General features: G+C 41.7%; 1 protein-coding gene and 3 non-coding genes across 19 annotated transcripts in view; all 4 read left to right on the top strand.

The window, feature by feature from the left end:
- LOC118101418 (ELKS/Rab6-interacting/CAST family member 1) overlaps positions 1–18805 on the top strand; it is a 130564-nt gene that overhangs the window by 79889 nt on the left and 31870 nt on the right. For 11 of the 16 annotated variants that reach the window (XM_047338641.1, XM_035147169.2, XM_035147167.2 and 8 more), the window contains 3 exons: positions 2931–3078; positions 12023–12130; positions 17864–18049. In XM_047338641.1, coding sequence (XP_047194597.1) covers positions 2931–3078; positions 12023–12130; positions 17864–18049 — 442 coding nt within the window. Of the gene's footprint in view, positions 1–2930; positions 3079–12022; positions 12131–12406; positions 12485–17863; positions 18050–18805 lie in introns of those variants that run through there. The other 5 variants (XR_004694533.2, XR_004694534.2, XR_004694535.2 and 2 more) reach the window with 1 other exon arrangement.
- Positions 7978–8050, top strand: trnak-cuu. The gene has a single exon. It is a non-coding gene; the product is annotated as a tRNA-Lys (tRNA).
- On the top strand, positions 9338–9410 carry trnak-cuu. Its single transcript has one exon. It is a non-coding gene; the product is annotated as a tRNA-Lys (tRNA).
- On the top strand, positions 9755–9827 carry trnak-cuu. The gene has a single exon. It is a non-coding gene; the product is annotated as a tRNA-Lys (tRNA).

The raw sequence follows: 18805 nt of genomic DNA, 5'->3' as shown, positions 1-18805 counted from the left end.
TGATGGTTTACAAACACACACACAAAACAGGGCATCAAGTTTCCATCACTGGCAATCAGAGCTGGAGCTGATAAGTATCCATGACAACTGCCGAGTCATTCCATCTGGGACTGAAAGATGTTTGTACCCTTTTCCCTGTGAAGAAAACAGCCAGATGTTAGCGTGTGTTGGTGGGTGTTTGGTCCAGTTTGTGATACAGTGCATGCAAAGCTAACATCCGATGGTTAGAGACCCTAAACAGACCTTATAAACACACAATCTTGAGACAAATGTGTCACACTTCTGAAATAAATAAGTCATTCTTGGATATGCAGTGCATAAGTACCACTACAAATAAGACCAGAGGTGCTGCTGGGACGAGTAAGTATGAGAGATAAGAGATTACAAGCTTTTATTCTTCACTTACTGTTAGCAGACCTTCCTTTATCCTACTTTGCTCTCTATATAGCTTCACAAAGGAAGGACTTGAAAGCAAAGTTGCAGATCTAAGGCAGCGCATCCACTGGGAGCGTTTCCTCCGCACAGCGCTGGCTTCGTTGCTTTTGTTATTTTCAACTGGGAGGACGCACTACCAGCACCGCTGAGAGCATGCTATGTTTTAAAGTGCCCTCTGACAGTCGCCTTATCTTTAATAAAGATTTAGCTAAAGAGTGCTGCACTTAAGAATGTTTTTTTTTTAATGATCACATAGCAACAGCAGTAGCCACAACCAGCACTTGTCGTAAGCGTGTGTTTAGCTCTGCAAGCTGAGAAGGCCGAGCAGAGAGTGTTTTAAGTGTGTGAGATGAAGGGAGCACCATGGAGAGGCCCCGAATGAGACGAGTGCATCTGGAATAAATATCATTTTATCACTGGGGTTTATTAGCGCCATGTGCTGGCAGGTAACTCTCAGATATGGTATAAAACTGGATGCACTGTTAGCTTTAACAAGACGAATGTTCCATTAGCTTATCTGTATGTGTATGTGTGTGTGCGTCCGTGCGTGTCCCCGCACCAGTGTTTGTCTGAAAAAGAAAGACAGTGACAGTGTTAACAGTGTCCCACAATCTTGTTGAAACCAAAACACCATAAACCCTTGAATTCTCTTTGGATTTCCTTCTTTGGTGTTGTACAACATTTTTTATTTTCAAATATTTATTATTGACAAATGATAGAAATATTAAGGTCTGTTATACTGGACGCTTTAGTATAAAGGTACAAGATAATAAATCTTTGAAGTAGTTGCCTCATATTCACAAACTGGGAAAGTCTTTCACAAATACGTCTTTTGAGGAGTCTGACAGTGACCAGACGTCCCCGGGGAATTGATGTAGTCTGAAGTTGTTCAGCTGCCTCTGACAAGACTGCAGCAGTGCAGATGCATGATGGGACACGTGCACACTGACAGTGTGGTCAGTGAGCCTCGGCAAAGAATCTGTGAGTCTTCACTTCACCAAACATGTAATCTTCATTCAGATGCTCTCATCTCTGCATTCCTCTCTGCACCAATGTATCTGTGTATGTGCGTGTGTGTAGTTATATGTGAGAGAGACAGTGTAATTTTGTCCTGAGTAAAGACGGAAGGTGAACAACAAACGGCATGTCAAAAATGTAAATGACAGATGGCTCTGTCTGCGTCACGTATGGATTTGTGAGTGTGTCTGTGCCATACATTTGTCTACATGTGTGTCTGTAAGTACAGAGCAGTGTCTGAATCCTGTTTTTGAAAGTCACCCTCCATATTTTACCGAATTGCAAACATTCAGAGCAACAGACAGAGATGTTATATATTTGTTGACTCATATGTGATATGTTTGCATCGTTGTTTTTGTGAGTGTGTGTGTGTGAGTGTGTGTGGCCAGTTAATCCCTGTGGGATTGTGGGGAAAACCACTGTGATTTAGATTCTCTCTCTGGAGAACGGATAGAATTTTGAGAAATCAGAGCCTGGGGTGTCTCAGCGGCGGCTCAGCCAGATCTGTGGCGGATGGGATGCGGCTTGTTGCTCCCTGACCACATGGAATGCTATCTATCTGTCAGCCCGACCATTATGACAGGGGGACGAGATAGAGAGAGACAAGCAGGAGAGGAGTATGGAAAGAATGAGCCAGAGACGTCTATACATAAGAGTGTGTACTCATATAGATAGATAGTGTATATTCTATTCAGCCCCAAGACTTACAGATATGCAGTCTGGTCATTTCATAAATAAGACCAGACTTCAGAGTCTCTGTCTGTACATTAATGGAAAGTTTGTTATTCTCCCTGCAGAGAGGACAAAGTAAAAGCTGCACTACATGCAAATGTTTTGGATTTTTTTTTACTGATGTGTTTGGTTTTTTTTTCTATGGTGGGATAGATGGTGTGGAGGGAAACCAAGGAAGAGAAAGATTATACATATGACATAAGATCCCCACCATAAATGAACTGGGGACGTCTTGATTACATGGTGTGCGTCATACTTGACCACCAGCAATCCTCATATTTCTGCAAAAATACACCAATTTTATCCTTCTAAATCACAATGCTGTGCTCCAATTAAGAGGACTTTTCCTACATTTGTTGACACGCCATGGGTTCACCATAACATTAAAGTACACCCAAATTGGTATCCAGCCATGCAGATAGTTTTGGTTTCCTCTTAGATGTCCTTCTCTGGGATCTTTCTGTCTCCACCTCATTACGAGGGAGGTGGCAGGAAGAGTGTCACAGAGGAAGCAGAAAATCTCAAAACATAGGACAATAAATCCAAAACTGTCTAGATAGATGTGGATGAATATGTTTTTGGGGAACAAACGCTACAATGTGTCTCTGAGTGAGCAAGAAAAAGCTGAAAAAGCCTTCATCAGATTTTTTTGTACATCAAATTTAATCAAATCAAATTAGTACATGTCTGAAAGCAGTGCTAAATTAAAATGTGTTAATTCGAATGTGTGATTTTTCTTTTTGCAGGCAAGAGGCGCTGCTGGCAGCAATAAGTGAGAAAGACGCCAACATCGCCCTGCTGGAGCTCTCCTCGTCCAAGAAGAAGAAAACCCAGGAGGAGGTGGCCTCTCTCAAGAGGGAGAAGGACAGTCTGGTTCAGCAGCTCAAACAGCAGGTATGATTACTGTGCTGTGATTAGTACACACACACACACGCTGACATCCAAGTGGACGATGAGAAAGTGCAGCACCTGTTCTAAACAGGCCTGTTGGAAATTGTCCATATGCTTGGGACTGTGGTGTTACTGGTTTTCTTCATTGAAACAACCTCTCACATGATTTCCAGACTCTAACAACAGTTCAAGCCATTTTCTCAGCATTAATGGCCACAAATTAAAAATATAAAGCAGCTGAAAAACAGTGTTAGGTGAGGCATGGTCCTCCCACACACTCGTATCATAGGCAAGGTTTTTTAGAAAACAGCAGATAATTACTGCTGAGGAACAAACATTTAGAATGAACCAGTTACTTCTACTAATGGATACACATTTAACACGTAAAAACTTAAACAGATGTTTTAGTGCTTTGCTGTGTTTTTGCCGTCTTTACAAAGCGCTCTGGTGCTTTCACTTCAAGTGCTTGTGCAGAGCAGTGTTACTGATGTGATTGGTGGGTGTCTGTCTCAAGTACTGCCACACTTTAGACAATGCAGGGCAAGGATTTTTAGCTGCAGCACTTTCTTGGGAGGAATCATGCTTGGACTTATGAATGTACAGATTGCTTGTCGAAATGATATCAAATTCTCTCAACACACACACACACACAGTTAAAATGTTCTACAAATCTTTGGTGATAACTCTCCCATATGTATTTGTTCATATGGATTTGTATACATGTTCACATCATATAGATTTTCTGTCCCCGTACTGTATACTCAAACACATAAATACACAGGACCGTGCACGCCACTTTGCTGGTATGCATACACTTACACAAATATGTGTGCACACCCTGATATGTGCACACTGACCCAGGCCAAAAACAAGGATATAAACATGGCCAAATGTCTCTGTGGTTCCACACAGAGGTCTATTCACACACACACACGTGGCTCTAGTAAACTAACCAACCCCTTGGTGGATGAGCCTTCTGGGATTTTGGTAGAGTTTCTTCCTCATTGTTTTCTCCTCTGTGCCTCTGCCTGCCTTTTATATTTCATCTTATCATCCTTCCATCCATCGCACATATTACATGTACACAACTTTAACATGCACTTATAGTAGCTTAAACTGTTACCTTGGCAAATTTAGAATTTGCTTTCCACTTGGCCTTAACTTGTTAAAACTGGGGCTACACTCAGTTTGTTTTCCACCTCCTGTACATGCATGGGAACAAAAATTGCCAAACACGCTGACATGATTATGACACACAATAAATACAAATTAGAGAGTGACTGCAGAACTTTTTTATTGTCTTGATTTAAACTCTGAAATTGAAGTGCTGTTCAGTGACCATAATTGAGTTTTCATCCTCAGAGCTGCTGAATTAGATAACATCTAGCACCTCTGTTGTTGCACGAGATTTCCAGTGCGCGATTTTTTGCCAAAAATCCACTTAATGGGTGGAAAAAGCTCACGAGGACTCAGATAAATGTGGCTCGTGCAAGAAAGAGCTAAATCTGTGTGTGAGCAGCCAGAGAGTGTTTGAACTGGGGTTTAAGAGTGAAGCAGTGAGTGTTGTGTCAAATGAAGTCATTATAACATGCATCACTCCGCTCTCTCTTCCTCCCTCATCCCGTCGTCACCCTGTTCATCCTGTTTGAAGTCATTTATGACACTTCAGGGTCTCGGAGGTGGTTACTGACAACACAGAGACTCCACTGTCTGCTGCGCTGTGTGTATGTGTCGGTGTGTGTGTCGTGAGTGTGTGCGATTGCAAGGGTGCAAGTGGTTCGGCTCTCGTCTTGGTCCCTCTCTCCTCTCTCTCTGTGGTGTCATAATTTTCTGTCCCTCAACGATGGATCACAGCGGGGACTTCCTCGATATTCCCCTCTGTGAGTGTGTGTGTGTTCAGTCTAATCTTACAGTGAGCTGAAGCTGGTGTAGTATTTTTAGCTGGCTCATTCAGTGTGACACACACACACACTCTGACTCACTGATAACATGCCTGGCAGACGGACCCAGACAGCATTGTGATATGAAATTGAAAGTGAATATTGTTGCATGTACTCTAGTTGCCATAGGACCAAATACGTCAACTGCAAACACAAAGAAATCATTTTAGATTAATTATGTATGAGTTAGCAACCTACTTGGGCTTTTCAAGTATCATAAATGTGTTTCTCTTGTATCCATTTCATGCACAATCAACACTGCTGTTTTTTAAGTTTCTCTGTGATTGTTTCTTCAACGGCCATCACTCGTCAGTCAATCCAAGTTCACACTGAGTGTTTTTTTGAATTGATGGCTCCTGCGCGAGAGCCCAGAAGCTGCTGACGTCTCAGGTCTGTTCTTAATTTGCCTTCAGAACATGACGGTGAGTTATGGTGCAGAATTATTTCCTTAGAAATTCCCCCCAAAAAGTTGCAAAACACCCTATCTCATAATGATAAAAAATAAGAAAAACAATCCTAGATCAGCTTCTTGCTCTGGATCTGCACCAAACTTTAATGGGTTCTTCCCTGACCCATACTTTCATCAAATAAGGAAATCATCACGGAAATACATCCAGTAGTTTTTGTGTTATCCTGCTAACAAACAAATAAACGCTGATGAAACATTAATACCTTGGCAGATGTAATTACTTTGAACCATCTAGTGAGTTATTTTATCAGTACAGTATTGTGTTGTTGCAGTGTGTTCTGTAACATGACAGATATCCACATTTATTTAGAAGAGACAGAAAAAACGATGGATCCTCCCAAAGGAAATCTCTACATTTGCAGCATTTATACTAGATAAATATAAAAACATGTGTGTTACAGAATAGGTGTGTGACCCTCAAAGTGTTTCCTGCGTGTTGACCTTCGGCCCCGCAGCTGAAGTGTCGGCAGGATGCTGTAGATCAAGGTGACCTCAGCTCTCCTCACGCTGCTCCTCATGTCTTTCTCACCGTCTGCCTCCTCCTCACTTTGATACTTGTTTTTTATTTTCTGCAACAGTGTTGTGAAGAGACGGAGGCTAAAACCATGAGAAAGTGTGAGAGAGAGAATATTGTGTTGAAGAGGGTGTGGAAGCAAAGAGAGGAGGGAGGGACTGTAATAATTCATGAAATGGAACAAGTGAGAGAAGAGGGGGGGGAGGTGAAAGTATGCTACTGCCCCTCCTGCAGCAGACACATGTGGTTAACATTTACAGGTGGTGTATGTGTGGCTGCAGCCATTCATCCCCACCTGTGTGAGGCCTGGCTGTTATATGGACACTTCTAAAGACTTTGACTCTAGTGGTATTTCCCACATTCATGGTTCGATATTATTTTTACCAAACCCACAGCACTCTTAACCGACCTCACCGAAAGACAAAACTCACAAAATAGACAGGGAACAGTAAACTAGCTGTTCGTCACAGATCCAAAAAGCAGGTTTACATAAAATATGGCCAGACTTTGGCTACACTTTTGCGCACTTCTATGTTTTAGTTACCATCACCAAGGAGGTTATGTTTTCACCCCTGTCTATTTGTTGGATGATATCTATGAGTGTGTGCAAATTGGTGCAGCTTGATTGAATTTAAGGGGACGATTGGGCCTTGGCGGAGGTTTGTGTTCTACTTACTGCCATAGTTTCGAGCACCTACCATGTAGGGGTTTGGAAACACTGCTGCCCCATATTAGTTGGGAAAATCTGAGGGCTGCTTTGGTAAGACATTTGCAAACAATGTATTTTATAGATTAAATGCACTTGAAAATAATCTATTTTTGTCATGTTTCTCATTGCTTATTTAGGGATTTTATTGGGGGGTGGTTTTGTCCCCCTGTCCCCCTGTCCTCCCCCCCAAAACTTTAGGGTTCCTCAATACTTGTTTATTATTCTCATGACCTCTCCAGTTACTGGCAAAAGAGAAAAAATGTGGCTCTAATCTAATTTATTGCTCCACAGAGACGTCTCAAAACGAAACATCCCCCCTCAGCGCTCAGCTCTGACACTTTTCATTGTCATTTGTAATTTCCCACTTATCAACAACTTTCTGCTGTTGTCGGAGAAACTGGAAAAGAAAGCAAATCAAATTTTGGCTCGTGATGAAATAGTTCTTGTCCAGCCGTGACTCAGCAACTTTTCATTATTGATAATTCCACAGATATCAACAAAGGTTCCTCTTTCACCGCTGGAGGGAAAGACGAAACAATATACTCATCTAATATCCCCCGGAGCCTTGTAACGATGAAATAATTTTCTGCTAGGCATGACTCAGCAGTTTCCCCCCCCTTCCTCGTTTGTTTCTCATTCTCTACGTTGTCAGCGGGTTACAGCGGAGCCACAGTAAGGATAGATGGAGGGGGGGGGATAGGGAGAAGAATGAGAGGTGAACAATGAGGGAGCAGGAGAAGAAATAATGGTGTGATGATTAGATTAAGTGAGATAGTTGGCATGGAAACAAGCGAGCTGAGGTCAGCGTTCCTGACAATTAGAGAAAAGGGGAAGATGTAAAGAAAGGCAGGACGGGAGAATTAGAATAGGACAGAGAGAAGGAGGAGGAAGAGGCGTTAATTTCTTCTTCTGTCATTTCTCTTTGTTCTTCTCTTGCTCTTTCCCTCCTGCTCTTTCCCTCCTTCTCCTCCCCTCGCCTTCCCCCTCCCTGACATTTTGTACTCAGGACCGTCCATCATTTCATTCAACAAAGAGGAAAATAAAGCTTTTCAAGCTAACAAGTCTGCTAACTGCTTTCTAAGTGCCAGTTAGTAAGATCGTTAGCTTGCTGGCTAACGGATCGACAAGGGGTCACACAGTTTATTCAAATTCATCCTAAAATTTTACCATTTCTCTTAATGCCCATTCCTATTATTCATCAATAGGCTTAACAGGCGTGTGGTTGTAACTCATTTTTAGAAGTTGGGCCCCTCTGAGGTACTAGCATGTAGCCCGGCTAGCTCAGTCGGTAGAGCATGAGACTCTTAATCTCAGGGTCGTGGGTTCGAGCCCCACGTTGGGCGCATGACTTTTAAATTGGAAGTAGCATTGTCAAAACTGGGTTTGGATATCTTCTGCAGCTATACTTTGTAAACGAAGAAACGTAGGAGGATTTTGATTTAGTCAGATGCATTCATAACAATAAGAAAATGGCACAATGCACAATGTAAAAAATCTGCTGCAGAAATTATATACAAAACATCAGTACAGGGAACAAAACCATGAATAAAAAACTAACATACAAAAGAAACTAGCAAACTAGACAAGGAACAATGAGAAAAGGGGAGTTTAAGGAAATATATGGAAATAAGAACATTTTGTAGAGAGGAATAGAACAGGAGAGAGAATTAGTCACGGATACAAAGGCATGTTAAGAAGCTCAAGAGTCGAGAAAGTGAGAGAGAGAGAGAAGAAAATAAATGAAATACTGTGTCTGCTGAGGAGAGATAGACTTAAAATCAACATGAAAAATATCTCATTAAAGAAAGGGAGGACGAGAGACAAAGGAGTGGAGTGTTAGGTATAAGACAGAATCTTAATCATAGAAAGTACTGTGTATGAGAGACAAGAGAGATAAAGAGAGGGAGAAGGGAGAAACTTTGGGGATTATTCAGAAAAAGAGCTCTAAGATGCGGAGGAAGAGAGGAGGAGACAAAGAAAAGACGGCGTGTTTGCAGGAGGGTTGAGAGATTTAGATGTAGTAAGGCCGTTTTATAGAGATCAGAGATCAGACACACTGTCAACACAGCTTATCCTCTTCAACTAAACTCTATTTTCTTTATTTATTTCTGTCTCTCTGTCCTTTATTTCTATCTTTCTTTCTCCAACTAAATTTTGGAGGAGCACACACATTTGTCCAATGCTTTATGTGTTATTTACTCCAGATTTCTTCGGACATTCATCAACAAAAATCAATGCCAAAAATGTGTTTCGAAAAGAGAGGATAAGGAGGAAAATACAAAGAACGGATCAAAAGATGAAATGAAGGGGAATGTGGGAGGCTAAAATATGATGCGTTGGTTGTATAGCTAGCCCAATTGTTAAAGCTTCTAATCTTGGGTACGTTGGTTGACCTTTGGTCTCTGGCTCCATTTGAAACCATCTTTCCAAATGTCATGGACAGTTCACAGCAGAGTGGCCTGCTCTTCTAACATAGTTCTACATGTGTTGACACAAAATCCAGTGCCTGAAATACACTTAAACACATAACACCCACTCGTCCTAAACCAGAAACATTACTCTTCGATGCCAGTATGAGTTACGAGTATGTTAAGACATGTCTTTGGCCACGCCTCTGTAGTATTAATATAGCCCGGCTAGCTCAGTCGGTAGAGCATGAGACTCTTAATCTCAGGGTCGTGGGTTCGAGCCCCACGTTGGGCGAAAGACTTTTAAACTGGATGTAGCATGGTCAAAACTGGGTTCACATATGAAAACGTAGTTTGTTTGAGTCAGACCCCTCAGTCCTGGGTGATAGTTCGTAAACTGCTGAGACCAACTTGTGAATGGTCAGTTGCATCTATCGGCAGGACCTTGATACCGTGGCTCCATTTCATGATCACACATTTTGATGATGACATGGGCTGTTCTCCGCCCCCCCATAGATGACCTTCAATGTGCATTGTAGTAAAAGGTTATCCTTACACCTTCCAACATACGTTATGACTTAAAAGATGGACTACAGAGCTCCAGTACCATTTTTTGCTCCTTTTTTCATATCACGTGTAGCCCGGCTAGCTCAGTCGGTAGAGCATGAGACTCTTAATCTCAGGGTCGTGGGTTCGAGCCCCACGTTGGGCGCAACTGCTTTTGAGAGGAGGTATATTAATGTCCTTGACTTGTTCTGACCCTCTGTTGGAACATCAAAGATGAATTTGACACCTGATCACTCAGACTGGGGGTTTGCATACATAATGTGATGTCATACATTCATAAGTTTTCACAATATATCGAGCCCCACATTAGGCTGAGGTGTTTTGGATTTTGGACTTGTCCTCCTATAGCAGTCGATGCAGTTCTAAACAAGTCTTCCACTTCAATGGTTTTAAAATGCAAAATCAGCTATCATCAAAGAAATACTGCGTGTAGTCTATTTGGGCATGCCGTCTACAATTCGGGAAATATACAAAGACATATTAAAATTATTTGTCCGATCATGCAAATTTGCATCGTAACCAAAGAGAGCACTGATCTGAAATTTTGCGTCTGCAGCTTCAGCCAAGGCAAACAAAGTCCATAAAGTAAAATTTGGAAGTGGATTTGAATTACCACAGTCTGTCACAGTATAACGTTACACAGAGAGTTCACAGTGAACTTCATGGAGCCTCAGGCATCACTGAAATACTCACACTGGAAAAATGAGACCCTGGGACACAGGTTGAAAAGTGAACTTTGGCTCTAAGAAAAACAAAGGTGCACCAATGCTTTTGTTTTGAAATATTATCTGTACCTCTTTTTTTTTTCAAAGTAAAAATATTTTCTTATGGACATTCTTATACTGTTGCTGTTGGTAAACCAGTGTGATGTCAAAAGCTATTGTATAAGCTTGAAAAACATGCAAGTAACTGAAGAGACGGACAGAGACAAATAAAAATCTCTCCACAGCAAGTGTGTGTGGGTGTGTGTGTGTCTGCAGGTGCAGCGGGGACTCCTCAGTCTGTACTTACATGGTCTCAAGTTGAACTTTTTATTTTCTGTGTTTGTTTGAAATGGATGTGTGTATTTATTTTATAGCTGCCTGCAGAAAATGAAGAAATGAAAAATGTGTGTGTGCTTGCCAGGGGAGGCTCTCGTCAGCTTAACTTGTGTACACAGACACACACACATACTGTACGTGCTTATGTGGTTCCACGTACACACCGAGTGGAACCCGTTTCTAGCACCATTCATTTAGCTTTCAAACAATTACAAGTAAAAGTTGGCATTCGCATATTTCTTTGACTTTCTGTCAAACACACACACACACACACACACACACACACACACACACACACACACACACACAGAGCCTCAGTCTGGCCTGCTTAAGCCCCTCGTCCTCGCAGGGCTCAGCGAGAGACTAAGGGGATTTAGATCGTACAAGACAGATTTAGACCGACTCCCTCCCTCACCTTCTCCCTCTCACTCCCTCGCTCTTTCGAGGCCTTGTGTATCACTACTGAAGTATAACTTTAACATGAGTAATAGATGGAGGGAGAGAAGAGGAGAGGATAGAAGAGGAAAGGATGAAGGACAGTATGGAGGAGAACAAAGAGACGACAGCAGAGCAAAGAGGGGAGAGATGAGAGTGATGGAGCAAAGACAGGGAGAAAGTGTGTGTGTTTGTGTGTGGTGTATGTGTGTGTGTGTGTGCGTGTGTACAGCACATTAAGTGATTTTCAAGTGTGTGTGTGTGTAGCGTAATATTTGTCCAAGCCCTCATGGATCTCCCCCCAAGAGACAAGTTAACAAGCCTGTTATTTTTCTGCACCAGTTAACAAGCGGCACAACAGGTGGCATGTGAAGTTGTGTGTGTGTGTGTTATTATCATAAAAGACACAAACACAGCACAGATTTCTTTTTGTCTTTTTCTTGTTGTCCATTTTCCGTTTCTGTCTTTCTCCCCCTCTCCCTTTCCCTCTCCGACACACACACACACAGACACACACACACCTCCAAGCACACACTCACATATAAAATATGTCTTAGTGAAGGCAAAGCTCCTGGCGGTCGTCCAAAACTCTCCTCTCATCTTCCTCTCTGCAAATTAACTCCTGGAGGAATTCAGTGAGCGGGTTTTCCTCTTATCACACACACACACACACACACACACACACACACACACACACACACACACACACACACACACACACACACACACACACACACACACACACACACACACACTTCATTGTATTGTATTGTTTTCTTCTCTCAAACACGAATGTTATTTGCTGTTGCTGAATCATGTCTCACTGTCTGATCTAAATGTTTGTAACTTTTTTTGTTCTCTGTAGACTCAGAACCGGATGAAGCTGATGGCGGACAACTACGAGGACGAGCACCTGAAGGTCTTATCTCCAAACACAGAGCTGCCCAACAATCACAAACCCTCCCCTGACCAGGTGAGAACTCAAACTGGAACACAAGCCTTCAGCTGGGACAAATCTGCAAATGATTCCAGACCCCTCACAAACTAATATCTTCACCCTAATGTGGATGAAAGCTTGCTCTAACTTAACAGTCTTTAATCGTTTCTATTAGTCTATGTTCAAGTGAAAGACAGTGACATTAAGTCCCATTTCGATCTGTCGGAGTAACATTTGCTTTTTTCTCTTTATCTTTTACAACGTTTCTGTGCTTACCTACTAACTTCCTGCTTTCTCTGAACTCACCAATAGGACGATGAGGAGGGCATTTGGGCCTAGCCAATCACATGCCTTCTTTCTTTTCTTCAGTCAACCATTTTGTACAGAAGGGTGAGCGTAACTCTTTATCTGGATCCAGTCATGTTGTGTTCATCGTGTCATTGGTCCTTCGTCTTTCTTACTTTTGTTTCATCCGTGAGTTTGTGGTCGTTCTGGTTACGTGAATCAATCGTTTCTCTTCTTTTGTTGTGCGATGATCCATTGTTCATTATTTTCTCCCATTCATTCAAACATGAGTCTTGAAACTCTTCTTTTTCTGCCATATTTCTTCTTCATCTTTGGGTTTTCTCTTTTCTCAAGAACAAAATTTAATTTGCACGTCTGATTTTCTTGCTCCTGAAGGAGCTGGACTCATTGGCCAAGCAAGTCATGGAACATGTTTGATTAAATATCCATTCTGTTCATTTTCACCTTTACTTTTTCAAAAGTTTCCTCCTGCTCTTGCTCTTATTTTTTTATGCTTGAATCATTTTTTATTACTCTGATGATTATTCTGTACATGTGCTTTTTGTCATATTTTCTTATTTTTTCCATCTTACCTTTATTCTTTCCAACTTTTTCACCTAGTGTGTTGATCCTCCTGTGCAACATCATCTTCTCTTCTTGGAAACCTCATGTGTTGGTCATGATGCTTGAGATCGTTGCATGACCCTCATCGTTTCTCAATCTTCTTTGTGTGTGTGTGACATAGCGGATGATTTAAGAAAGCTGCTCCTTCGCCAAACTGTGGGGTTAAAAATATTTTTTAAAGCATGATAAAAAGCAAGGTTTTATTACCTTTGACCCTTTGCCCTGTAGTGTTCTTTTAAAATCACACAACAGGGGATTTCAGTATTTTTCAGGCCCAGAGGTCATTAATCGCACATGCATGACAACCTTCAAGTCAAGCAAGAATAAAAAACACACGGCTGCAAATCAATCAATAATACGTCTAATGAGGAATGCAATGTGTTTCAGAACAAGACATTTTTCCTTTAGCTCTTAGTTCGTATGTGTTTCCAATGCAATTAAGACATTTTCTTGAACAATTTTCTACATTGAAACTTGTGGAGAGTTCCGATAAGTCACTTGCTCTTTAAATATCTTGAAAAAACTTCATCAAAAAGTTGCTTTAACTTTGAGGAGTTGTGATGTAACGATAAGTTATGTGAGTTTGTACTTGTATTATTAACAGGGTGGTATTCATTGGAAACAGTGGAGGCAGCAGCACATATGAGCAGCACATGCTGCTTTTAGCGCACCCTAAGCTTCTCCAGTGGGAATTCCCACTGGGATGCTAAAAGCCCAAAGGTTCACCAGCAGATCCGAGTTTGTCCCTGGTTATTAATTAGCGGTAGCACCTCCCTGCTGAGAGAGACAGGCCAGCCGGACATGCACACACACACACACACACACACAAGCACATCTCACGAGTGGCTGCACGAACTCATGCACAGGCACGCTTTCGCCTCAGTGTGTGAGTGTGTGTGAGGTGGGGAACCTCGCCACAGCACATTACATCAGAACAGTGAATGGCTGTGACTCGTTCCATAAGAGGATCCTGTGCTGCAGTTGGAGAATTAAATGCTTCAGGAACAACTGCAAACAGAGAAACACAGCAGAACACATGAAGCGTTGTCGAGGTTTTTTTTAATGGTGTTTTGCATTTTTAATGGTCTTGAGTGATTTTAGATGCATCAGTTAGAAAAGACAGGGAAGACGTGTAACTCTACATTTTGGTTTGTGAGATTTTGGATAGTTTAAAATGACTCAACATGAATGAACGCTCTCACTTTTTATACCAAAGATATCAGAACGCAGTGAGTTGCTCTGCACATATGAAAGGGGAACACTTTCCCAGACCACAAGGTACAGGGATGTCTTAAAGAATTTGTGTTTCTTCTCTCATCTTTTAGTTAAAAACCTGAAAATACTCAATGTATTGACAATGTGTTTACAATGACATGGACAGAGAAAAGCAGCAAATGCAACATGATTAGCAAAATAGTTGCAGATTGCACCTGATCAATCAACTGTTTCACATAAACTGCCGTGCACAGCTATAGTCTGATCTCATCCCTCTGCAGTGTAATGTACTGTAAATTAAATGCCTTTTTAAGTCCTCCTCTGAAGCTTTGTAGATGTGTATTTTACATCAAAGAGCTTTTATTCAAGAGTTTGAGAGATCCCACAATAACCAAGTGTTTATTAGTCACAGCGCATCAGCACGCACGTCTCCAGCACTGACAACGTGCTCTGCATTGAAATCCAACCCTCTATCCATGCTGTTCCTGGTCAAATAAATGTATTTGTGCTTCTGTGCATGTGCGTCTCAGAGGGATCCGCGGAGGAAGAAAAATCCTGACTTCGCCGTATAATGTGGCCATAGACGGCTTTTTCAAAATGCAGCCAGTCAGTGAGGCCGGCTCAATGTCTCTCTTTGGAGTTGTTTCATAGTACAGTAAGAGTCTGGTAGGCAGTCGTGGGAGGATAATAAAGACACACACACATACAGAGCGCTATATAAAATTATGTGTCCTGTGGGATTGTTTCATAGTACAGTAAGACATTGGAAAACACTGTGGACTCATTAAACACACACTGCATACATTGACCATTGCAGGTTGTGTAATGCAATAAAAAACATGGAGGCACATGCGTACTGTACACCTTAATAAAGCCAGTAAATTCAAAGAATCTGCAAAGACTTTCAGAGGTCAGTGTTTTGTTCGTATGTCACGTTGTTATTACTGGTGTAAATCCAGACATATTTGTAACATTATTTGCCATTTTGTCAAAAAAGGGAAACGAAAGCACGGGTGTTGTTACTTCTGTGCAAATGTCTTCTTTGTATCGCCATCATTCCTTCCGTGCCTTCGCCCTGCTTCTCATTTGTCTCGCATTTGATCCGCAGAGCTCCGCTGCAGGTCTGGAAAGTGTGGACAGTGATTCTCTTTTAAAGCTTTTTGACAGCATAGTCCGGATTAGAGCGTGCTGTGAGAAAACAGCTGTTGCACACATGTCGGGGTATGTTTTTCAGAGTGCCAAAGCCCGGATTCTGAGATGTGTTTTCACATATTGTCATATTACACAACGGCCTTGGAGAGATAATGCCATTGTTGCGTTGCGACTGTCAGCACCCATCATAACATACTGCAACAGAAATGGTTTTAAATGCACAATGTGTAGGGTCCCTGAAGCCTCACTCTCTTTCTCTTTTTTCCCGTGTCTACCTCCCTCGCTCCTCCGGAGGGAAATGTTCAGTAATGTATTTCGTAATGGACTGTAAACTACTGGCAGGTCCTCACTGGAAAATACTGTAACTAGAGCTATTTACAACTCTGATAACGACCCTGTGTGTGTGTGTGTGTGTGTGGGTGTGTGTGTGTGTGGGTGTGTGGGTGTGTGGGTGTGTGTTTCTGCCACAGTGTGTTTGTGGGCCTTCTTGTACTGTATGGGTGTGTGCACTCACACATATTATGTATAAACACTTATATATTCAGTGTCTGTTCGTGTGAGAAACGAGTAGTTGTGAGCCAAGAAGGTCGGGTAGCTACACTAGTGGAGGTGGTCTGGTAAAAGAAATTACTCCAAGATCGCGTGTGTGTGTGTTTGTGTGTCTGTGTGTGTCATGCTCCCAGTAAATAAGGCTCAGAATCAGAAGTGACAGTTCCTTTGATTTACTTTCACTTTACCTTCAGCTTTCATTTTTTCGCTGCCAGAGACGAGAGAGCAGAAAAGAGTTTTCCTTTCCTCTTCCCCACAAAACCGCCCACATCTACTTCTTTTCATTTGTTTGTCAGGATAGTCAAACACACCGAGTCGTTGAATAACGAAGGTTTGGATTTATATGTGGAGTTTTATTCAAATATTATCAAAATCTGCTGCATGTGTTTTCACTGTTGTGACGGCTGAGGCAGGATTTCAGATCTGGATACTATATAACAGCTGTGTAGGGGATCATAGGTGTGATCACATCAGTCACTTATATATACAACATGCAAGCCGTGTATGAGCACTTAGCATCCCATGCATGTTTCATTTTAGTATAGAGTTAATGTGCTGTGAGGCATCAGTGTGGTTGCTATGGTTACATACCATTGACTAGTGGGTTTTTCATACCAGGCTGATTAATTGTCCGACTATATCACTCACAAAGCAGTATTTCAACTCACGATCAATACAATACTTGATTTGTCCTGCAAGTGTAAGAAACAAGTATCATATAAAATTAATCAACCTCTACATTTTGTCTAAGTTAAATCAATCAGGATTAAAGTCAAATCAAGACATGAGACAACATTACATGAATATTTGCAATTCTTGAAGAGAAGATGCAGTGAGAGAGAGAATGATGTTCCTACGCTGAGTGAAAGAGTCCTGAAATGTGTGTGTGTGTGTGTGTGTGTGTGTGTGTGTGTGTGTGTGTGTGTGTGTGTGTGTGTGTGTGTGTGTGTGTGTGTGTGTGTGTGTGTGTGTGTGTGTGTGTGTGTGTGTGTGTGTGTGTGTGTGTGTGTTATGTGTATGCTGAGTGACGATGAGCACGAAGCGCAGGGTGTGGACAGACGCAGCTGGGATTAAATATACTTTACCAACACACACACACTAACAGCCCTCTTAACATGCTTCCTCTGCACTTAAATCCTGCTATTCCCCAAGGAGAGTGGTGTGTCTGCATGTCTTATCTGTGCGTGTGTGTGTGTGTGTGTGTGTGTGTGTGTGTGTGTGTGCGTGTGTGTAAGGCCACACGTGCACGTGCACATCTCTTGGGGGGTCCTGTCTAGTACCCCTAAAATGTGTGTATATCTGTTTTGCTCATCTCACCCTCATTCCCATACTCCAGCACACAGATACGCACACACAAACACACACATTGCCACAGTGAAACAAATGCTCCAGTAGAATCACTTTTGCATCATCAAAGCTCTTTCCTTTGCACTGCTGATCAGTTGTGTGACGATGATGTGGTGCAGGTAGTTGACTGCATTATGATCAGTACTTAAAAAGGTGGTTGTTTCAAAATACTTTAACAATTGTGTTTCTGGTCATAGAACAGTGTTTTAAAAGCTTCAGCTTACATTGGTCAACAGGTTCCTCAAAGGAAACCAGGGACTTTTGAGTAATCGCAGCAAAGCATTCACAAGAACACATTAATGAAATTGTTGGTGTTCAGGTTTGTATTGTTCATGGAAATGTACCAACAACAAACTTCTCCGTCTGTTTTCATCTCATTGTATGTGGAAAGGCAACATCCAATCAAAATGAATAATAATTATCATTTAAAAAAACATCACTAAGCTTTCATTGTCACTCAATCTGCCTCATTTTCTGTCTCTGAATCATCATTCCCAACTGTTTATCTTTTTTTATTATTTAGTTTTTTGTTGATGTTATATTTTATTTACAATAAAATGGAATAAAAAGATCAACACGTTTTCCTTCCTCCCTCAGATTCTCTCTCCCCTCCTGGATCTCAATCAGAATCGCAGCAAACTGAAGCTGTACATCGGTCACCTGACCTCACTGTGTCAGGAGCGGGACCCAATCATATTGCAGGACTTTGCCCCGCCCCCCTCCTATCAACGCTCCGACTCCGCCGCCTGGCACACGCAGCTGCGGAGCATGACACGGGAACAGGTAGGACATGTGATTTTATCAGTTTGTGTTGTGTGTCTCTGAAATCCTGTGATGACGTTTGTTAGTCCTCGACTTCCACAAAACGCTTCTAGTGAGGTAGAATATCATTTCTGAGATCCAGCAAGTCAGCATCATTATAGGTCATACACCCTGCCTCCTCCATGTAAGTGAATGGGACATGGACCAAAATATAAATGCCAAAGTACAAGTTTTAGTTCTTATCACACTGATTTCATTTCATTTTTCATTTATTTGATGCCATAAATCGGTTGAAACATCCTGATTGATACCGTGGCTCCACACCGTGATCACTGCCGCGTAAATTCTGTGTGCAAAATGGCGGCAACTGTATCAGGAATATTTTGGCCGAACTTTTGCACTGTGGGAAGAGGTGGAGACATGTTGTCCATGATACTTATTGTTGGGAGTCTCATTTGATAAAAAAATTCTGTTATTGACTGATTTTATTTGCCTCTGTCCTGTCATATTTTATTTAGTTTTAACTTTGTGAAGCACTTTATAACTTTGGTCTGAAAAGTGCTGTATAAATAAAGTTTATTATTATTATTTATTTACAGCGTCTAGTGTGCGTGAGTGTGTGCGTGTGTGGAGTGAATGTGGTCTATGTTTGAAAAAATTTGGAATAAACCTGAGGACATTTTGTCACTCCTCATTTATCAATTTCTAAAACCTGCCTGTGAGTATTTCTTTGTGCTTACTTGTTCATGGCATTTGTGCGCGTCTCATCGTGTGTGT

This window comes from Hippoglossus stenolepis, chromosome 22, assembly GCF_022539355.2.
Source record: "Hippoglossus stenolepis isolate QCI-W04-F060 chromosome 22, HSTE1.2, whole genome shotgun sequence".
NCBI classification, from domain to species: Eukaryota; Metazoa; Chordata; class Actinopteri; order Pleuronectiformes; family Pleuronectidae; genus Hippoglossus; species Hippoglossus stenolepis.
Note: the sequence above shows the minus strand (reverse complement) of the source record. Positions and strands in the feature narration are given on the sequence as shown.